General features: G+C 64.1%; 1 protein-coding gene across 2 annotated transcripts in view; it reads right to left on the bottom strand.

Annotated features, from left to right (window-relative positions):
- Positions 1-251: 251 nt before the first annotated feature.
- Positions 252-13,240, bottom strand: part of DTX1 (deltex E3 ubiquitin ligase 1) — a 29,569-nt gene continuing 16,580 nt past the window's right edge. Inside the window, exons 2-9 of one of the 2 annotated variants that reach the window (XM_056107140.1) lie at positions 12,974-13,240; positions 3,516-3,577; positions 2,865-3,026; positions 2,591-2,652; positions 2,070-2,228; positions 1,815-1,991; positions 1,634-1,723; positions 252-798 (exon numbers count right to left, since the gene is read on the bottom strand). The exon at positions 12,974-13,240 is cut by the window's right edge and continues 415 nt beyond it. In XM_056107140.1, coding sequence (XP_055963115.1) covers positions 574-798; positions 1,634-1,723; positions 1,815-1,991; positions 2,070-2,228; positions 2,591-2,652; positions 2,865-3,026; positions 3,516-3,577; positions 12,974-13,240 — 1,204 coding nt within the window. In that variant the 3' untranslated portion in view covers positions 252-573. The remainder of the gene's footprint in view (positions 799-1,633; positions 1,724-1,814; positions 1,992-2,069; positions 2,229-2,590; positions 2,653-2,864; positions 3,027-3,515; positions 3,578-12,973) is intronic. The other variant, XM_056107141.1, reaches the window with a different exon arrangement.

The following is a 13,240-nucleotide window of genomic DNA, read 5'->3' as shown; positions in this document are numbered from 1 at the left end:
GCGGAGACCCGGGCCCCCAGGGTGCAAGAGACAAGCACAAAAGAAGAGAGTCGGGGTGGGAGGGAACGGGGTCCCTCTCCCTGGTCCACCCCTTTGCAAAGCTGCGGGATGGTCTGGGCACTCGCCCCCCGCGCCCACAGCTGCCCATCAGTGGCTGGAGGCGACTGGGGGGACTGAACTTCACAGTGCCCCCTCCCCAGGGTCCCTCCACAGGTCCCTAAGCTTGACCTGAATCCTGCTGCGAGCAAGCCAAGCCCGTAGAGATGCGACAGCGACAGCGACGCGGGCGCGCACCCGCCGCGGGCATCAAGGGGTCTTTCTGTCGCTCCCCCAGTTGGGGGGTAAGTAGAGGCACGTGGGTGTGCGTGCATGTGTTCAACAGGGCACTGCGCAGAGGGGGGCACCCTCTCTCTCCGCCTTCTCCGGGCCGCGGTCAGAGCCGCTGGCCCTGCTGGCCTCCCGGCAGGCTCCTTCCAGCAAACAGCCTGGGCTCCCGGGCACACCTGGCGCAGGGAGGCGTGTGCTCCGCGGGTCAGGGGCGAAAGAGGAGGGCGGGCGGGCAGCCCCGGGCGCTCAGGCCTTGGCCGCGGCCTCGGACACTCCCTGCGCGGTGAGCTCGGCCAGCACGTTGTCCAGGTAGCTGGCGTCCGGGTAGCCGTGGCCCGTGAGGTTGGAGCCGAACTCGGTCTTGTGGTGGATCTCGTTCCACACGACGGTGTCCGACTCGCCCGTGGTGTTGGACGTGCCGATGGTGAAGATGAGCCGGCGCTCCCAGGCGGTGATGAGCAGCCTCAGCACCTGCGGGGGCGGGGCCAAGATGGGGCGGGGCCAAGATGGGGCGGGGCCAGGCGGGAGGGGAGGGGCCAGGCGGGAGGGGCGGGGCCAAGATGGGGCGGGGCCAGTCGGGAGGGGCGGGGCCAGCCCGTCCCGGTGCTTTTCTAGCGGAACCCCACCCCCACTCCAAGCTTCCCCCTCCTCCCAAAAATCCCCTTCCAAGTCTGTTCCTTTTCTTTCTTTCTTTCTTTCTTTCTTTCTTTCCTTCCTTCCTTCCTTCCTTCCTTCCTTCCTTCCTTCCTTCCTTCCTTCCTTCCTTCCTTCCTTCCTTCCTTCCTTCCTTCCTTTTGCTTTTTGGGCCACACCTGGCAACGCTCAGGGGTTCCTCCTGGCGCTGCACTCAGGAATCACTCCTGATGATGCTCAGAGGACCATAACAGGGGATTTGGAAAATGAACCTAGGTCGGCAGCAGCGCAAGGCAAACGCCCTGCCCGCTGTCCCATCTGCCAGCTTCTTGCGGAGTGATGGGATGGTCACAACTGACAGCCCTTGGCTGTTTTAGGTTCGGATCCCGGGAATCCCTTGGTAAGATTCAAAGACCTGGAGATTTCCCCCCAATATGGGAGCGTCTGGCTTTTTGCTGGAAAAGCAGAAAAGAAAGCCAACTGTCCAGTGTCGTGGTGAGGAGCGTGGCGGTTTGGGCCCCGATTAGCTGTGCGCCCTGGGGCAAGTGGCTGCCCTCGGAGGGCGAGTGTCCCCCTCTGCACCGTGCCACAGAGACCTGGGCTCAGCAGTGCTGATCCGGGTAGGAAGGTGCGCGCTGGGGGCTGGGGGCTGGGGTCCCGCTCCTGCACCCACCTTCCGGCCCTTCTCGTTGTTGGGCAGGTAGCAGTGCCGCGGGAAGCCTCTCGCCGTGAACTTCTTGCCTGGGTTGGGGTGCTCTGGGCCCTGTGGGAAGGAGCAGCAGGGGGCTAGAATCCCGGGAGTGGGGCCTCTGGAGGGCCAGGGGTGGGTGGGTGGGTGGGTGGGGAGAGCCCACCTGGATGCCCGTGGGGATGTCGTAGACGATGCGGATGGTCTGGGTGTCGGCGAAGCCGGGCAGCGAGTGGGGGATGAGGTGGAACGCCATCTTCCCGGGGGGCTGGGTGCCCGTCTTCTCCCCGTAGATGGCCTTGCAGGTGGGGCACTGCAGGCTGCCATCCTGGGGCGGGGCGGGCTGGCAGTGAGGGCCCTCAGCGTCCCCGCCCGCCCGGCGCCCCTGCCTGCTCCCCGCCCGGGGCCCCTCGCCGCCCACCTTGTTGCCATTGGAGTACATGGCCAGGAGGCACAGGAGGTGGTACATGTGGCCGCAGCGGCCCAGGCGGCCCACCAGCTCTGGCCGCATGCCCTTGTACCGCAGCACGCCCTCGTAGCCCGATGCAGTGACCAGCCGCTCCATGCAGATGGTGCAATCCTGGGGGCGCAGAAGGGACACTCAGGCTGGGAAGGGCGAGACTCCAGGGGCTCCAGGACGCGTCCCCCCACCCCCGACGTCCACTTGCCAAGGGAAAGGGCACCTCAGAGGCTGAATTCAAATACAGGGAGCCTTGCCCTCTCCCAAAAGGGGGCGCTTCACCCCCTGCCCCCGCGAAAGCTGGGCGCCCGTGAAAATACAGGCTCGAGGGCAGCCCTGCCCACCACCAGGTGATTGACAGCTGGGCTCTACCAATGGTTTCCGCCCACCAAGAGCGGGGCGGGAGGCTGGGGAAAGCCAGCGGGCAAACTGGGAGCAGGGCAAGGGAGAGGATGCCCGGAACGCCCCTCCCTCCCGCTCACCTCGTCCGGGGGGTTCTTCACCTTGTGCGTGTACCTCCGAACCACGTCCTCGGGGTTCTTACCTGCAAGGACACAGCGGGGCGGCGGGGCGGCCGGGCTCAGGACAGGGCGGGGGGCCAGGGGCGGGTCACAGGGCTGGGGGTTGGATGTGATGGGGCTGGGGGCGGCGAGGAGGCCAGGGGGAAGGGGCAGGGCTGATCAGAGTCCTAAGAACAAGTCGGAGGGGCTGCCACCCAGGGTGACGGGGTCAACGATCGGGGGTCGGAAGCCCTACTCTTCTTAAGGTGCTTCTTCTTGGTCTTGCGGCACACGCCGGGCACCCCGGGCACCGGCTTCACGTCGCTCTTGCTGACGGGCGGCGGGTGCAGGATGGGCTTGGGGGCCCGGGTCAGGCACACGGGCAGGCCGGCAGCACAGAGCAGGATCCCAGTCATCCCTGGGGACGCCGTGAGAAGGGGGTAGTCAGATGCCAAAGTGCCTCTAGACCCTGCCCACCCGACCACGTGCCCCTTTCAGCCCCGCTCAGGTTGAAGCCCAGTGGCTCGCCTTCTGCGGCCCCGCCCACCCCACGTTCTGGCCCAATGGCGAAGGAGCGCTTCCCTCGGGTCCCACCCACTCAACCCAACCATCTCGAAGCCCAGTGGCTGGCCTCCTCTGGCACCGCCCACTGCATGATTCGACCCAATGGCGAAGGAGTGTCTCCTTTGAGTCCCACCCACTCATTTCAACGATGTTGAAGCCCAATGGCTCTCGGCTTCTGTGGTCCCGCCCACCTCGCATTCCGACCCAATGGCGAAGCAGTGTTTCCCTTGGGGTCCACCCACTCATCCCACCCTCTATGTTCATCAAGGGGTGGGGCCACGGGGCCAAAGACTGCTGCTTTCTGGGGTCCTGCCCTTCTGCCCTGACTTGAGCGGGATCTCACCTGCCAGGGCCGGGTGGACGGGCCCAGTACCGTTCAAGTTCTTCACCGGGAGTGCAGGGACCCTGAGGGGAGAGAGAAAGAGGTTGCAGCTGGACTCCAGCCCTCTAGCACCCAGAGTCAGGGGGTCCTGCTGGCCTTCTGACTTTGGTTCCTGGGCATTGGCTAATGTGTGTCTGTCTGTCCGGCACACGCCCAAGTTGTCCGGGGGCTGGACCCCAAGACTGAGCTTTTCCCAAATCCTTGGCTGTCCACTTCCCGAGAGAACGCGCTGAGCGTCCAGATGTTCCCTTTCACTGACCACTGGCCGGAAGCCCACACATCAGTGATTTCGCCATCCTAGCACGCCAGGGTTTGCGATATGAAGCTCTAATTCCCAGAAGCAGATCTGGGGAACGGTTCAGGGATCAACTAAATGAAACCCTTCTCTGGGATTCTTGGAAATTCACATCGCGAGCACATCTAGTGGGTGATCCGTTTCTGCACAGGGGTAAAGTAAGGCAAAGAGGTTTTCCAAAGACAAGGGTTCTAGGAAAATGTGCCTGTTTCCCTTCCCACCACTTCCCCTGAGGGCTCTGGCTTTGGGACTCGGCCAAAGCTGCTCTCGCACCTCAGCCAGCCTGCCAGGCAGGTGACAGGGGCCCCCGGCATGCCTGTTGCCCGCTCTGTCTGTTGGCACTTTCCGTTAGCTGTGAGTGGTTGGGAATTCCACACAAGGGCCGTTCCCAGGGGCTGGGAAGGACTGCCTGGCTGACCCATGGTCATCACGTGGTCATCAGTGTGTTGTGCTGGCGGAGGGACCTCACCCCCTGCTCTGCAGCTCACCAATGGCTGAGGGGGATGGAGGAGCCATGCCAGAGCGGGAGCACCAGAGCTGGAGCGATGGCACAGCGGGTAGGGCATTTGCCTTCCACACGGCCGACCCGGGTTTGATTCCCAGCAATCAATATGGACCCCTGAGCACCGCCAGGGGTAATTCCTGAGTGTATGAGCCAGGAGGAACCCCAGGTGTGACCCAAAAAGCAAAAAAAAAGCAGGAGCACCAAGCTCAAGTCAGCCGTGGAAGCTCTGTGATGTGAGCTGTGCGGGCTTCCGTGCCTGGAAAATGGGGTGACGAGGCAGCACCTGGGAGCTGACTGAGGAAGCTTGGTGAGACCTGTACAGGAGTCTGCCTGGGCTTTCTGGACCTCAAGTTATGAGGGGTGGGGCCTGCGTGCTTGCTGTGGATGCTTCTAGAACCCTGGACAGGTTTCAGGGGAGATGCGCCTCCCCCAGGAACACACCTCTGCACACACCTGTGAACACCCAGAAGGACTCCGCCTCATACAAATTAAGTATGAACTTTATACGCCTCGTACAAATAAACATACAACAGGGGCTGGAGAGGTAGCACAGCGGGTGGGGCGTTTGCCTTGCACGCGGCCGACCCGGGTTCGATTCCCAGCATCCCATATGGTCCCCTGAGCACCGCCAGGAGTAACTCTTGAGTGCAGAGCCAGGAGTAACCCCTGTGCATCGCCGGGTGTGACCCCAAAAGCAAAAGTAAATAAATAAATAAATAAATACAAATAAACGTACAACATCTGGAGGCCACGCCACATGTGTTGGCATGAAAACACACAACATATACACAAACACACACACTCACACTCTCCAGGGACAGGCCACACTGCAGAGACACACAGCACATACTGTAAAAATGCTCACAGGGAGAGATCTGCGTGGGGGTGCGGATAGAATGGGAGCCCGGCTGAGGTGCTCTCCAGACACACGGATGCCAGGGGGAAGCCGAGAATAAGTTCAGACGGAAACACCTTCTCCTGCATGAGCACCAGCACTGAAGCCTGCGAGGGGCCTTTCCTATCCCCAGGGCACACGGGACCCACGGGCACACACACAGGGCCCACAGAGATGCCGACACACAGGGACCCACAGAGATGCCCACACACAGGGCATATGGGACCCGCGGCCATGTCCATGCGGACAGCAGCAGTACCCGTCTGGGTGGCATGTGGGTGAAGAGAGATGCTCAGACTGTCCCCCACGATGACACAGCCCCCCCCTGTTGAGCCCACCGGGTCACACTGCATCTCCTGGGGGCTCCTCCCAGGCCCGCTAGGGCTAGAGTTCGGGGTGAGGCTGCCCAGAGCAGATACCGGGTCACGGAGCACAACTCCGGGGGATGCAACAGGAAGGCGTGCACCTCCGAGCTCCCGAGGCCTGCGCAGGGTGCCTCAGTTTCCCCATCTGCGAAAGGGAGAGCCGGGTTCCACGAGCTCAGATGCGGGGAGCTCAGCCTGGCACAGGGCTGGGAGTGGAGCATCCTGATATTCTCCGAGCAGCCCGTGGGACTCAGGAGATGGGCGATGACCAGGCCCCTTTCTCAGGCCTGTGATAACGGGCCTGGGGGTCGCAGCACCCTCTGCACCCCTCCCCAAGCCCCTGAGGAAGGTTCGGAGGCTTGCACCTCGGTGTCCCCCCTTTCCTGACCTTCCAGACACTTCCAGGGTGGATTCATGGCTCACTGCCCCCCACACCAAGATCCCCCCACTTCGTTCCTGCCCTTCCGCCTCGTGAGAACACGTCTTTGCTGGTCTCCTGGGATGTCTGTTCAGAAAACTCTTCCGCAGGTCAGTCCCGCCTGGACCGTCACGGGTCAGCGGCAGCGTTCCTCTCGGCCACCCTGACCCCAGCCCCCATGACCGGTTGAGCTCCTGAGCCCTGCAGCGGGGGAGGGTTTGGATCTCAGCTGCCCTGACGCTCCTGCGAAACCACAGAGCCCCGAGTCACAGAGGGGGCCCGGTGGGGTGTGACAAAACCCCGTTTTTTATTTACCCACCAGTGAGTTGGGGGACAGTCCCGAGGCAGCCCCAGCCCTTCTCGACCTGCAGGTCCCCCGCGAGAACGCAGGGGAGCAGAGTTCCCACGACGCCAGAGCGTGGGAGCCACCGGGCCCCTTTTGATGTGGGGCGTGCTGCTTCCTCCGAGGCACTGAGAACATCCTCTTGCCTGGACAGGAGGCCGCTGCCCGCAGACCTCCCGGAAGCACGGGGCTCCGCCCAGTGCCAGGCCTTGCTGCCACAAGGCCAGGCTTGGGCAGCGGTGCCACACTGTCCTTCCAGTTGCCTCTCCCGGCCCTGCATCAGTCTTGCCTCCCGCTGCCCTGAGCCAAGTCTGACGACCTCTTCCCGATGCAGGAGGAAGTCAGTCCCTGCCCCCTCAGAGGACTCAGTATTCCCTGAGCTTGCCCCAGGGCCTTTGCACGTGCTGTCTCCCTCCTAGACCGTTCCCCACCTTGACCCAGAGACTTCCTGACGCTGCTCTTGAGAAGCCCTGCCTCTCCCTTGCCTGTTTTCTCTGTTGGCCTCTGGGAACGCAACCTCACCCCACCCTCCATCTCCCGGCCCCGGCCACCTGCTGCTGCTCTGAGAGGCTGGCCCTGGTGACCCCAGGAAAGTCTCCCTGCCCCTATCTCTGACTGTACTGCCATCTCAGCTGAAATGCTGCCTCGTCACATCCAGGGAGCAGGTGTCCTAGAGACCCTACCCCTTAGCTTTTCTGCCTATGATCACCCTAAAGGCACCTCACTCCGGGGCGTCCTGTGAGGGCCCCAAAACACTTTCTCTAAGGACCCTCCCAGACCTGTCCCCACATCAGGCCGAGAGAGAGAGAGAGAGAGAGAGAGAGAGAGAGAGAGAGAAGTGGGGGGAGGTTTCTGAGTTTCTGTTCCTCACACCGTTCCCTGCCTTTTCCCATCCTGGGGTACGGTACCAAGTCCCCCTGCCTGTCCATCTCTCTGTCTGCAGCGCGCACCTGCTCTGTGAGGTCAGCCCACTGCGCCTCCCTGGGGAGAAATCAAGTGGTCCCCTTGCCCCCACAAAGGACTGTGCTGACCTCTGAGGGAGCCGTGCCCCATGTGTTTGCGAGTGGCTGTGCCCACCACCGCTGGGCCGGGCAGCTCGTCACCCCAGGATGGAGGACGAGGCTGGTGTGAGTCGGCCGAGAAGTGCAGAAGTGGGCTGCCCCATCTGTGGTGTCTCTGCTGACCCCCGGGGTCCCCTCACCCAGCAAAGCCAGAGCGAGACCCACCCGTCGGTCCCCGCACGCCGCCCCAGGACCCCCGCCCCTTCCTCTGGTCGAGCTGGTGTTGATTTGCCGCGTGTCTGAGGGTGATGGGCCCCAAGCACAGACGGGAAGTGACCTCCCCAAGGGTCGCCCAGCTGGTGGGATGCAGCTGGCTCTGGGTTCGGGAGCTTCTGAGTCAGACGGCCCCCGGCCCCCGGCCCACCTCAGCCTAGCTGCCCTGTGGGCCCCAGCGGGGCTGAGCTGAGGCAGAGTCCCAGCCCTCTGTGCCCTGCTGCCCCCGGCCAGGCCTGCAGCTGGCACGGCCAAGGCTGGGCAGCTCAGAGTGGCATGAGGGGCCACGTGCCAGTTGGTTGGGCACTGGGGGCCGGGGGCATCAGGAGGCAGGAAGCTCTGACACGATTTTGGCCGCAGCTTCGTCCCACCTCCCCGACAGCCCTCAGGACACCCGGCACCTGCCCAGTGGTCCTGGGGGAGCTGGAGCAGTTCTGGTCTCAGTCCAAGTGGGCGAGAAGGGGCAGAAATGAGAGGCGGATCTCAGGAGAAGGAAGCCTCCTCCCGGCAGGCTCCAGGGGTCCAACCCTGGCCCCCTGCGCGGCCCAATCTCCCTCTTCTACCTGAGCTCTGGACCCTACATTCCGGTGGGGGGGCAGTCCAGGTGCCAGGCCGGTCATCCTCCCCCCTTCAGAGCCCTGGGGGACCCCACTTCTCCCACCCTCCCGGTCACACAAAACCCGCAGGCCCCAGAGGCTGCTCCTGGGCTCCCCTCCTCCCCCCTCCTCGCTCTGGTGCCTCCATCTGTCCGGAGAGTTTCCCCTTGGTCCAGGGGGACCCTTCACCCCAGCCCCCATCTGTGTACTCCTTGGGACCCAGGGGGTATGCAAATCCCCAAGGAGGAGCTAGAGGGTGGCTGTCTTTCAGGGGCTCCAGGTCTCCCAGCACCCCCTGCTGCGGGCAGCCCTCCCTGCTTTCCCACACCCTGCGTGTGGTCAGGAGCTTGTGGCCCACCTCCCAGGGAGCGGGCAGGAAGTGCCTGGGGGGAGGAAGGGGAGCTGGCCTGACCTGGTGGGAGTCACCTTCCCTCCGCAGGGAACCGCGGCCAGAAAAGCGGGGAGGGAGGGGCGCCCCCCCACTGTGTTTCTGGGGCCTTTAACGGTACCGGGTCGGGTTCAGTCCACACCCCCACCCCCTAGCAAGTTCCCCAAACACTGAGCCACAAGTGGCAGAGCCTGAGCACCCTCTGCTGAGCCCCAAACGCCCCCACCAAGGAACCACGGCGAGGAATGAATGAAACCGAAGAAGGAAACTCCCTCCCCAGCTGCGTGGGGACGCCTTGGGGCCCTCGTCCCTACAATCTGCCTCAGTTTCTGGGGGTCCCCGGGCACCCAGAGCGAGATGAGACCTTCTGCCTCCCGTCCTGGCCTCTTCCCATCAGAGCAGGGCTCCACCTCCTCGTCCGCCCCAGCGCACAGAGGCGCCTGAATAACTCGGCCCGCCCAACCCCACGTGCCTCTGAAGGGCTGGGGCTATAGGGCCAGCCGCAGGGGGTCCCTGCTGTCCCCCAGACCCCACACAGCGGCGGGCACACGGCTGCATGGAGATGGAACACATTTAGGCGAGAGAAAGTGGGAAATAACCAGCCAGTGGGAGAAGAGAGGGCAGGGAAGGGTTAACTCCCTCCCAGCGGGGATTGACCTCAAGTCAATGGGAGCCAAGGGGACCCTGCAAGCCCCTGGGTGGCCAGGAAATGGGTATGGGGGCGGCGCTGAGGACACAGGGGCATCTGGGGCCGTGACCTTGGCCGTGCTCATGGCCGGGAGGGGGTGAAGGGGGAAGTCTCTGGTCCCGGAGTCTCTGACCTCGGCCTTCAGGTTTCTGTGGCAGCCCCAGCTCACAGGGATTTGGGGAGGGGGCAGTGGCCCAGGTGGGGCCCCCAACTCAGCCTGGACAGGCCCCCCTGGGTCCTGAGCAGCCGTGGGAGGCAGGCTGGGTCTCGGGGACCCAGAGAAAGGTTGGGGAACACCAACGCCCGGGCCGAGAGGGGGCTTCTGAACGGGGCTTCACAGTATTATCCTGAGCCACGGCCGCACTCGGGTCTGGCCCCCAAAGCACAACGGGGCGGCCTGATCCGCTGTCTTGGGCCCTGAGGATGAAAAGATGCCCCACCCCCACGCTGGGTGTGAATCCAGCCTGTGGCCATGGGGCCGGGCACAGGGCGGCAGCTGCTCTCCCGACTCAGGACCCCCTGCCCCCACCCGTGTGCCAGCCCCGGCCGGGACTGGCTCTGTGACCTCAGGCAGGCCCGCATCTTCTCCCATATGGGCTCGGACGCACTAGCTGGGCGGTGAGCACTCTCCAGAGAGTCCACTCTTCCCTAGCACACCCTCATCTGGACGAGCAAGTACGGGCCGGGGGTGGTCCTGGCTGGCAGATGGGGAAACTGAGGCTAGGATTTCTGGACCAACCAGGAAAGGGTTGTTTCCAGGAACTTGAGGGCAGTTTGGGTTTGAGGGGAGAGGGGAGGGCGAGGAGAAGAGGAAGACTGCTGGGGGTCGAAGGGGAGAAGCAGCCTTGGACAGAGCCAGGGCCAGGGCCAGGGGGCCGAGAGGCCGGCACAGGCTGGAGGTGAGAGCTCAGAGAGCCCCAGGGGCGGACCTGTTCCCATGCCGGGAGTCCTCAGGGCTCCGGAGAAGCCCTGTACAGAGGTGACCCGGCGTCCTTGGAGGGGTTGCAGGGAGAGACGGGGGAGGCTCTTGCCCTGCACGTGGTCAACCCAGGTCTGTTCCTGGCACCAGGGTCCTTGAGTCTCACTGAGGAGGAGGAGGCTGTGGCGGGGGGGGCGGGGAGGAGGCTGTGGCGGGGGGGGGGGCGGGCAGCTGGGGGCCGGGCAGTGGGAGGACCCTCCCTAGCTCGGACTCCCACCTCCCGCACCTTGGTCCCCCTGCCAGCCCTCCGCACCAGAGTCCTGCCTGGCGCCAGCTGCACCCAAGTGCCCCCACCTACCCCTCGAGCTCGCCCAGAAGCACATGTGAGCCCCCATTCTGGAGCTGTGCACGATCCTTCCTCCCGAACCCCCAACCGCCCTGTCCATCACCTCCCCACATTGTCCTCCCGCCAGCCCTATGCTCCCTGGACTGTCCATGAGCTGCCTGCCTGTCCGTCTGTCTGTCCATCTGTCTGTCTTCCTGTCCATCTGCTTGTCTGTCTGTCCATCCGTCTGCCTGTCTGTCCATCTGTCTGCCTGTCTGTCCATCTGTCTGCCTGTCTGTCCATTTGTCTGTTCATCTGTCTGTCTGTCCATCTGTCTGTCTTCCTGTCCATCTGTTTGTCTGTTTGTCCATCCATCTGTCTGCCTATCTGTCTGTCCATCTGTCTGTCTGCCGCCTGCAGGTCTGCCCCCTGGGCTTGTTGCCCTGAGCAGGATGTGCGCAGATCAGTGCTCCAGCCAGACTGTCCCGCTTGCGCTGCCAGAACCGGGGGCTTTCCCGGGTTTCATGGGACCTTCACTTCACACGGGGAAAAACAGGTCAAAGGCCACAGAGCCACCCCGTTCCCACGCGACACCTGCCAATGTTTCCTCCTCTCTCCTCCCCCTCCCCACCCGGCCCCTCCCGGCCCACCCCACCCCATTCCGGTCCAGGAGATTCCTGGTCCCAGCGCTCTGATTTCATCACCCGGCCTATAATAATACGGCTCCTGAGAGAAGGTTCTGGAACTTTGCTCCAGAGGTCCCTAGGGCTATCCGGGGCCTCCCCAAAACCCGACACCCCCTTTTCTGACCCAAAGGGCACCCCAGCCCAGAGAGGGAGTCCCTCCAGACACCAGAGTCCTCCTGACCTCAGGTGTCCTGTCTCTTGGCGAGGACTGGCCCGGGGGAGCAGGGCCGGGAGAGGAGGGGGGCAGCGCATCTGTCCTTCCCATGGAAAATTCCAGCTCCTGGCCCCTGCTCCAACCCGGGCTTGTGGAGTGCGGTGGTGTGTGTGCCGTGCGCAGGCAGGGGCAGCCCTGCTCTGGACAGGTGACCAGCAGGGGCCCCTCCAAGGGGGTCAGGCTGCTCCAGACCTCACGGCTCAGGAGTGGCCCAGAGGGGATTGTGGCCACACAGTCGAGACTCCCAGAGGGAGGGGGGTGGGGGCTTCACATCCCGCCCCAGCCCTGAGCCTCAGTTTCCCTGATAAAAGGGAAGGCCGGAGTGGGCAGCCTTGGGGGGTCTCTGTTTGGTCCCTGGGGCAGGGTGGTGGCGACACCAGCCACCACAGCCATGGGAAGCCCCGTCTCCTCTGCACGGCTGAGTGGATGTGGGAGAGCCCAGTTTGACCCCTGGCACTACCTGTTACCCCTGAGCCCTGCCAGGTGTGGTCCCCCCCTCCCCGAGGCCCTGAAGCTCTGCTTGGGAGAGAAGCCCGCCTCTCCTTGCTACCTCGTCCCTATCCGGGTCACCCCAGGCAGCCCTGGAGCTAAACCTGCAAACCAGCCAGGGCCCGAGTGATAGCCTGGCAGGGAGGGCACTGGCCTTGCATGCACTGACCCAGGTGCACTCCAGGACCCCCTCTGGTCCTCCAAGTGCTGCCCGAAGTGATCCCTGAATGCAGAACCCCCCAGCACCACCAGAAAACTGGAGTTTGCACCCCCAAGTACTGGCATCATTTGGTTCCACCATATTCTGGCTGGGCCCCAGTGTTTGCTGGGGCGTCTCTGTGCTGGGGCAGAGACAGGGCGGGCCCCACTCACACTGTAACCCGTTAAACCGTCCCCGATGACCCGGCAGAGACTCTGCAATTACAGACTGGGTTCCCGTCCCTGCTTCCCGGGGACAGACTCTAGGAGGTGCCCACGCTGTCCCAGCCTTAGCCTCTCCATGGACATCTGCACTGGACACCGCTGTCGGGGTGACCCGTGGAACTGTTAGATGCTCAGTGCAGATGTTTGACCAGGAACACTTCTAAAAAGCCCCCATACCGGGCTGGAGTGATAGCACAGCGGGTAGGGCGTTTGCCTTGCACGTGGCTGACCCGGGTTCGGTTCCCAGCATCCCATATGGTCTCCTGAGCACTGCCAGGACTAATTCCTGAGTGCAGAGGCAGGAGTAATCCCTGTGCATGGCTGGGTGTGACCCAAAAAGTCCCCCCCCCCAAAAAAGCCCCCATTCCGCCCCAGAGAGTTGCAGGTCCTGGGAGGTCATTAACACTCCGGAGCTACTTTCTAAGGGGCATCAGCTGGGGAGAAGGATGGGGCCCCGCCCCCATCCTCCCACCTCCCCCATCCTCCCAGGAGGTAAATGCTCGGGAGGGGCCTATGATGACCAGTTAAAGGAACCAGTCCACCGGTGCTCGGTTCGATCCGCTCCCGGCCTCCCCGCGACCCGGGGCCCCTCTTACCCCGGCGGGACGGAGGCGCGCGCGCTGCCGCTGCTGGTGCGCTGGGGTCCGGGTCGGTTGAGGTTGTTCTGGCCCGGGGTGGGCGCGCCGCCGGGGGCGCTGGGGCTCCGCGGGGGCGCGCCCGGGGTGGGCGCGGGCTCGGCGGGGCCGCTGGCCGGCGCGGCCCAGAGCGCGGGGCCCGCGAAGGTGGCGCTGGGGCGCACGGCGGCGAGCGCGCCCGGGGGTCCTCCCGGCGGCGGCGGCGCCGGCAGGGGCGCGGGGGGTCCC

This window comes from Sorex fumeus, unplaced genomic scaffold, assembly GCF_029834395.1.
Source record: "Sorex fumeus unplaced genomic scaffold, SorFum_2.1 ptg000155l, whole genome shotgun sequence".
Taxonomy (NCBI): domain Eukaryota; kingdom Metazoa; phylum Chordata; class Mammalia; order Eulipotyphla; family Soricidae; genus Sorex; species Sorex fumeus.
Note: the sequence above shows the minus strand (reverse complement) of the source record. Positions and strands in the feature narration are given on the sequence as shown.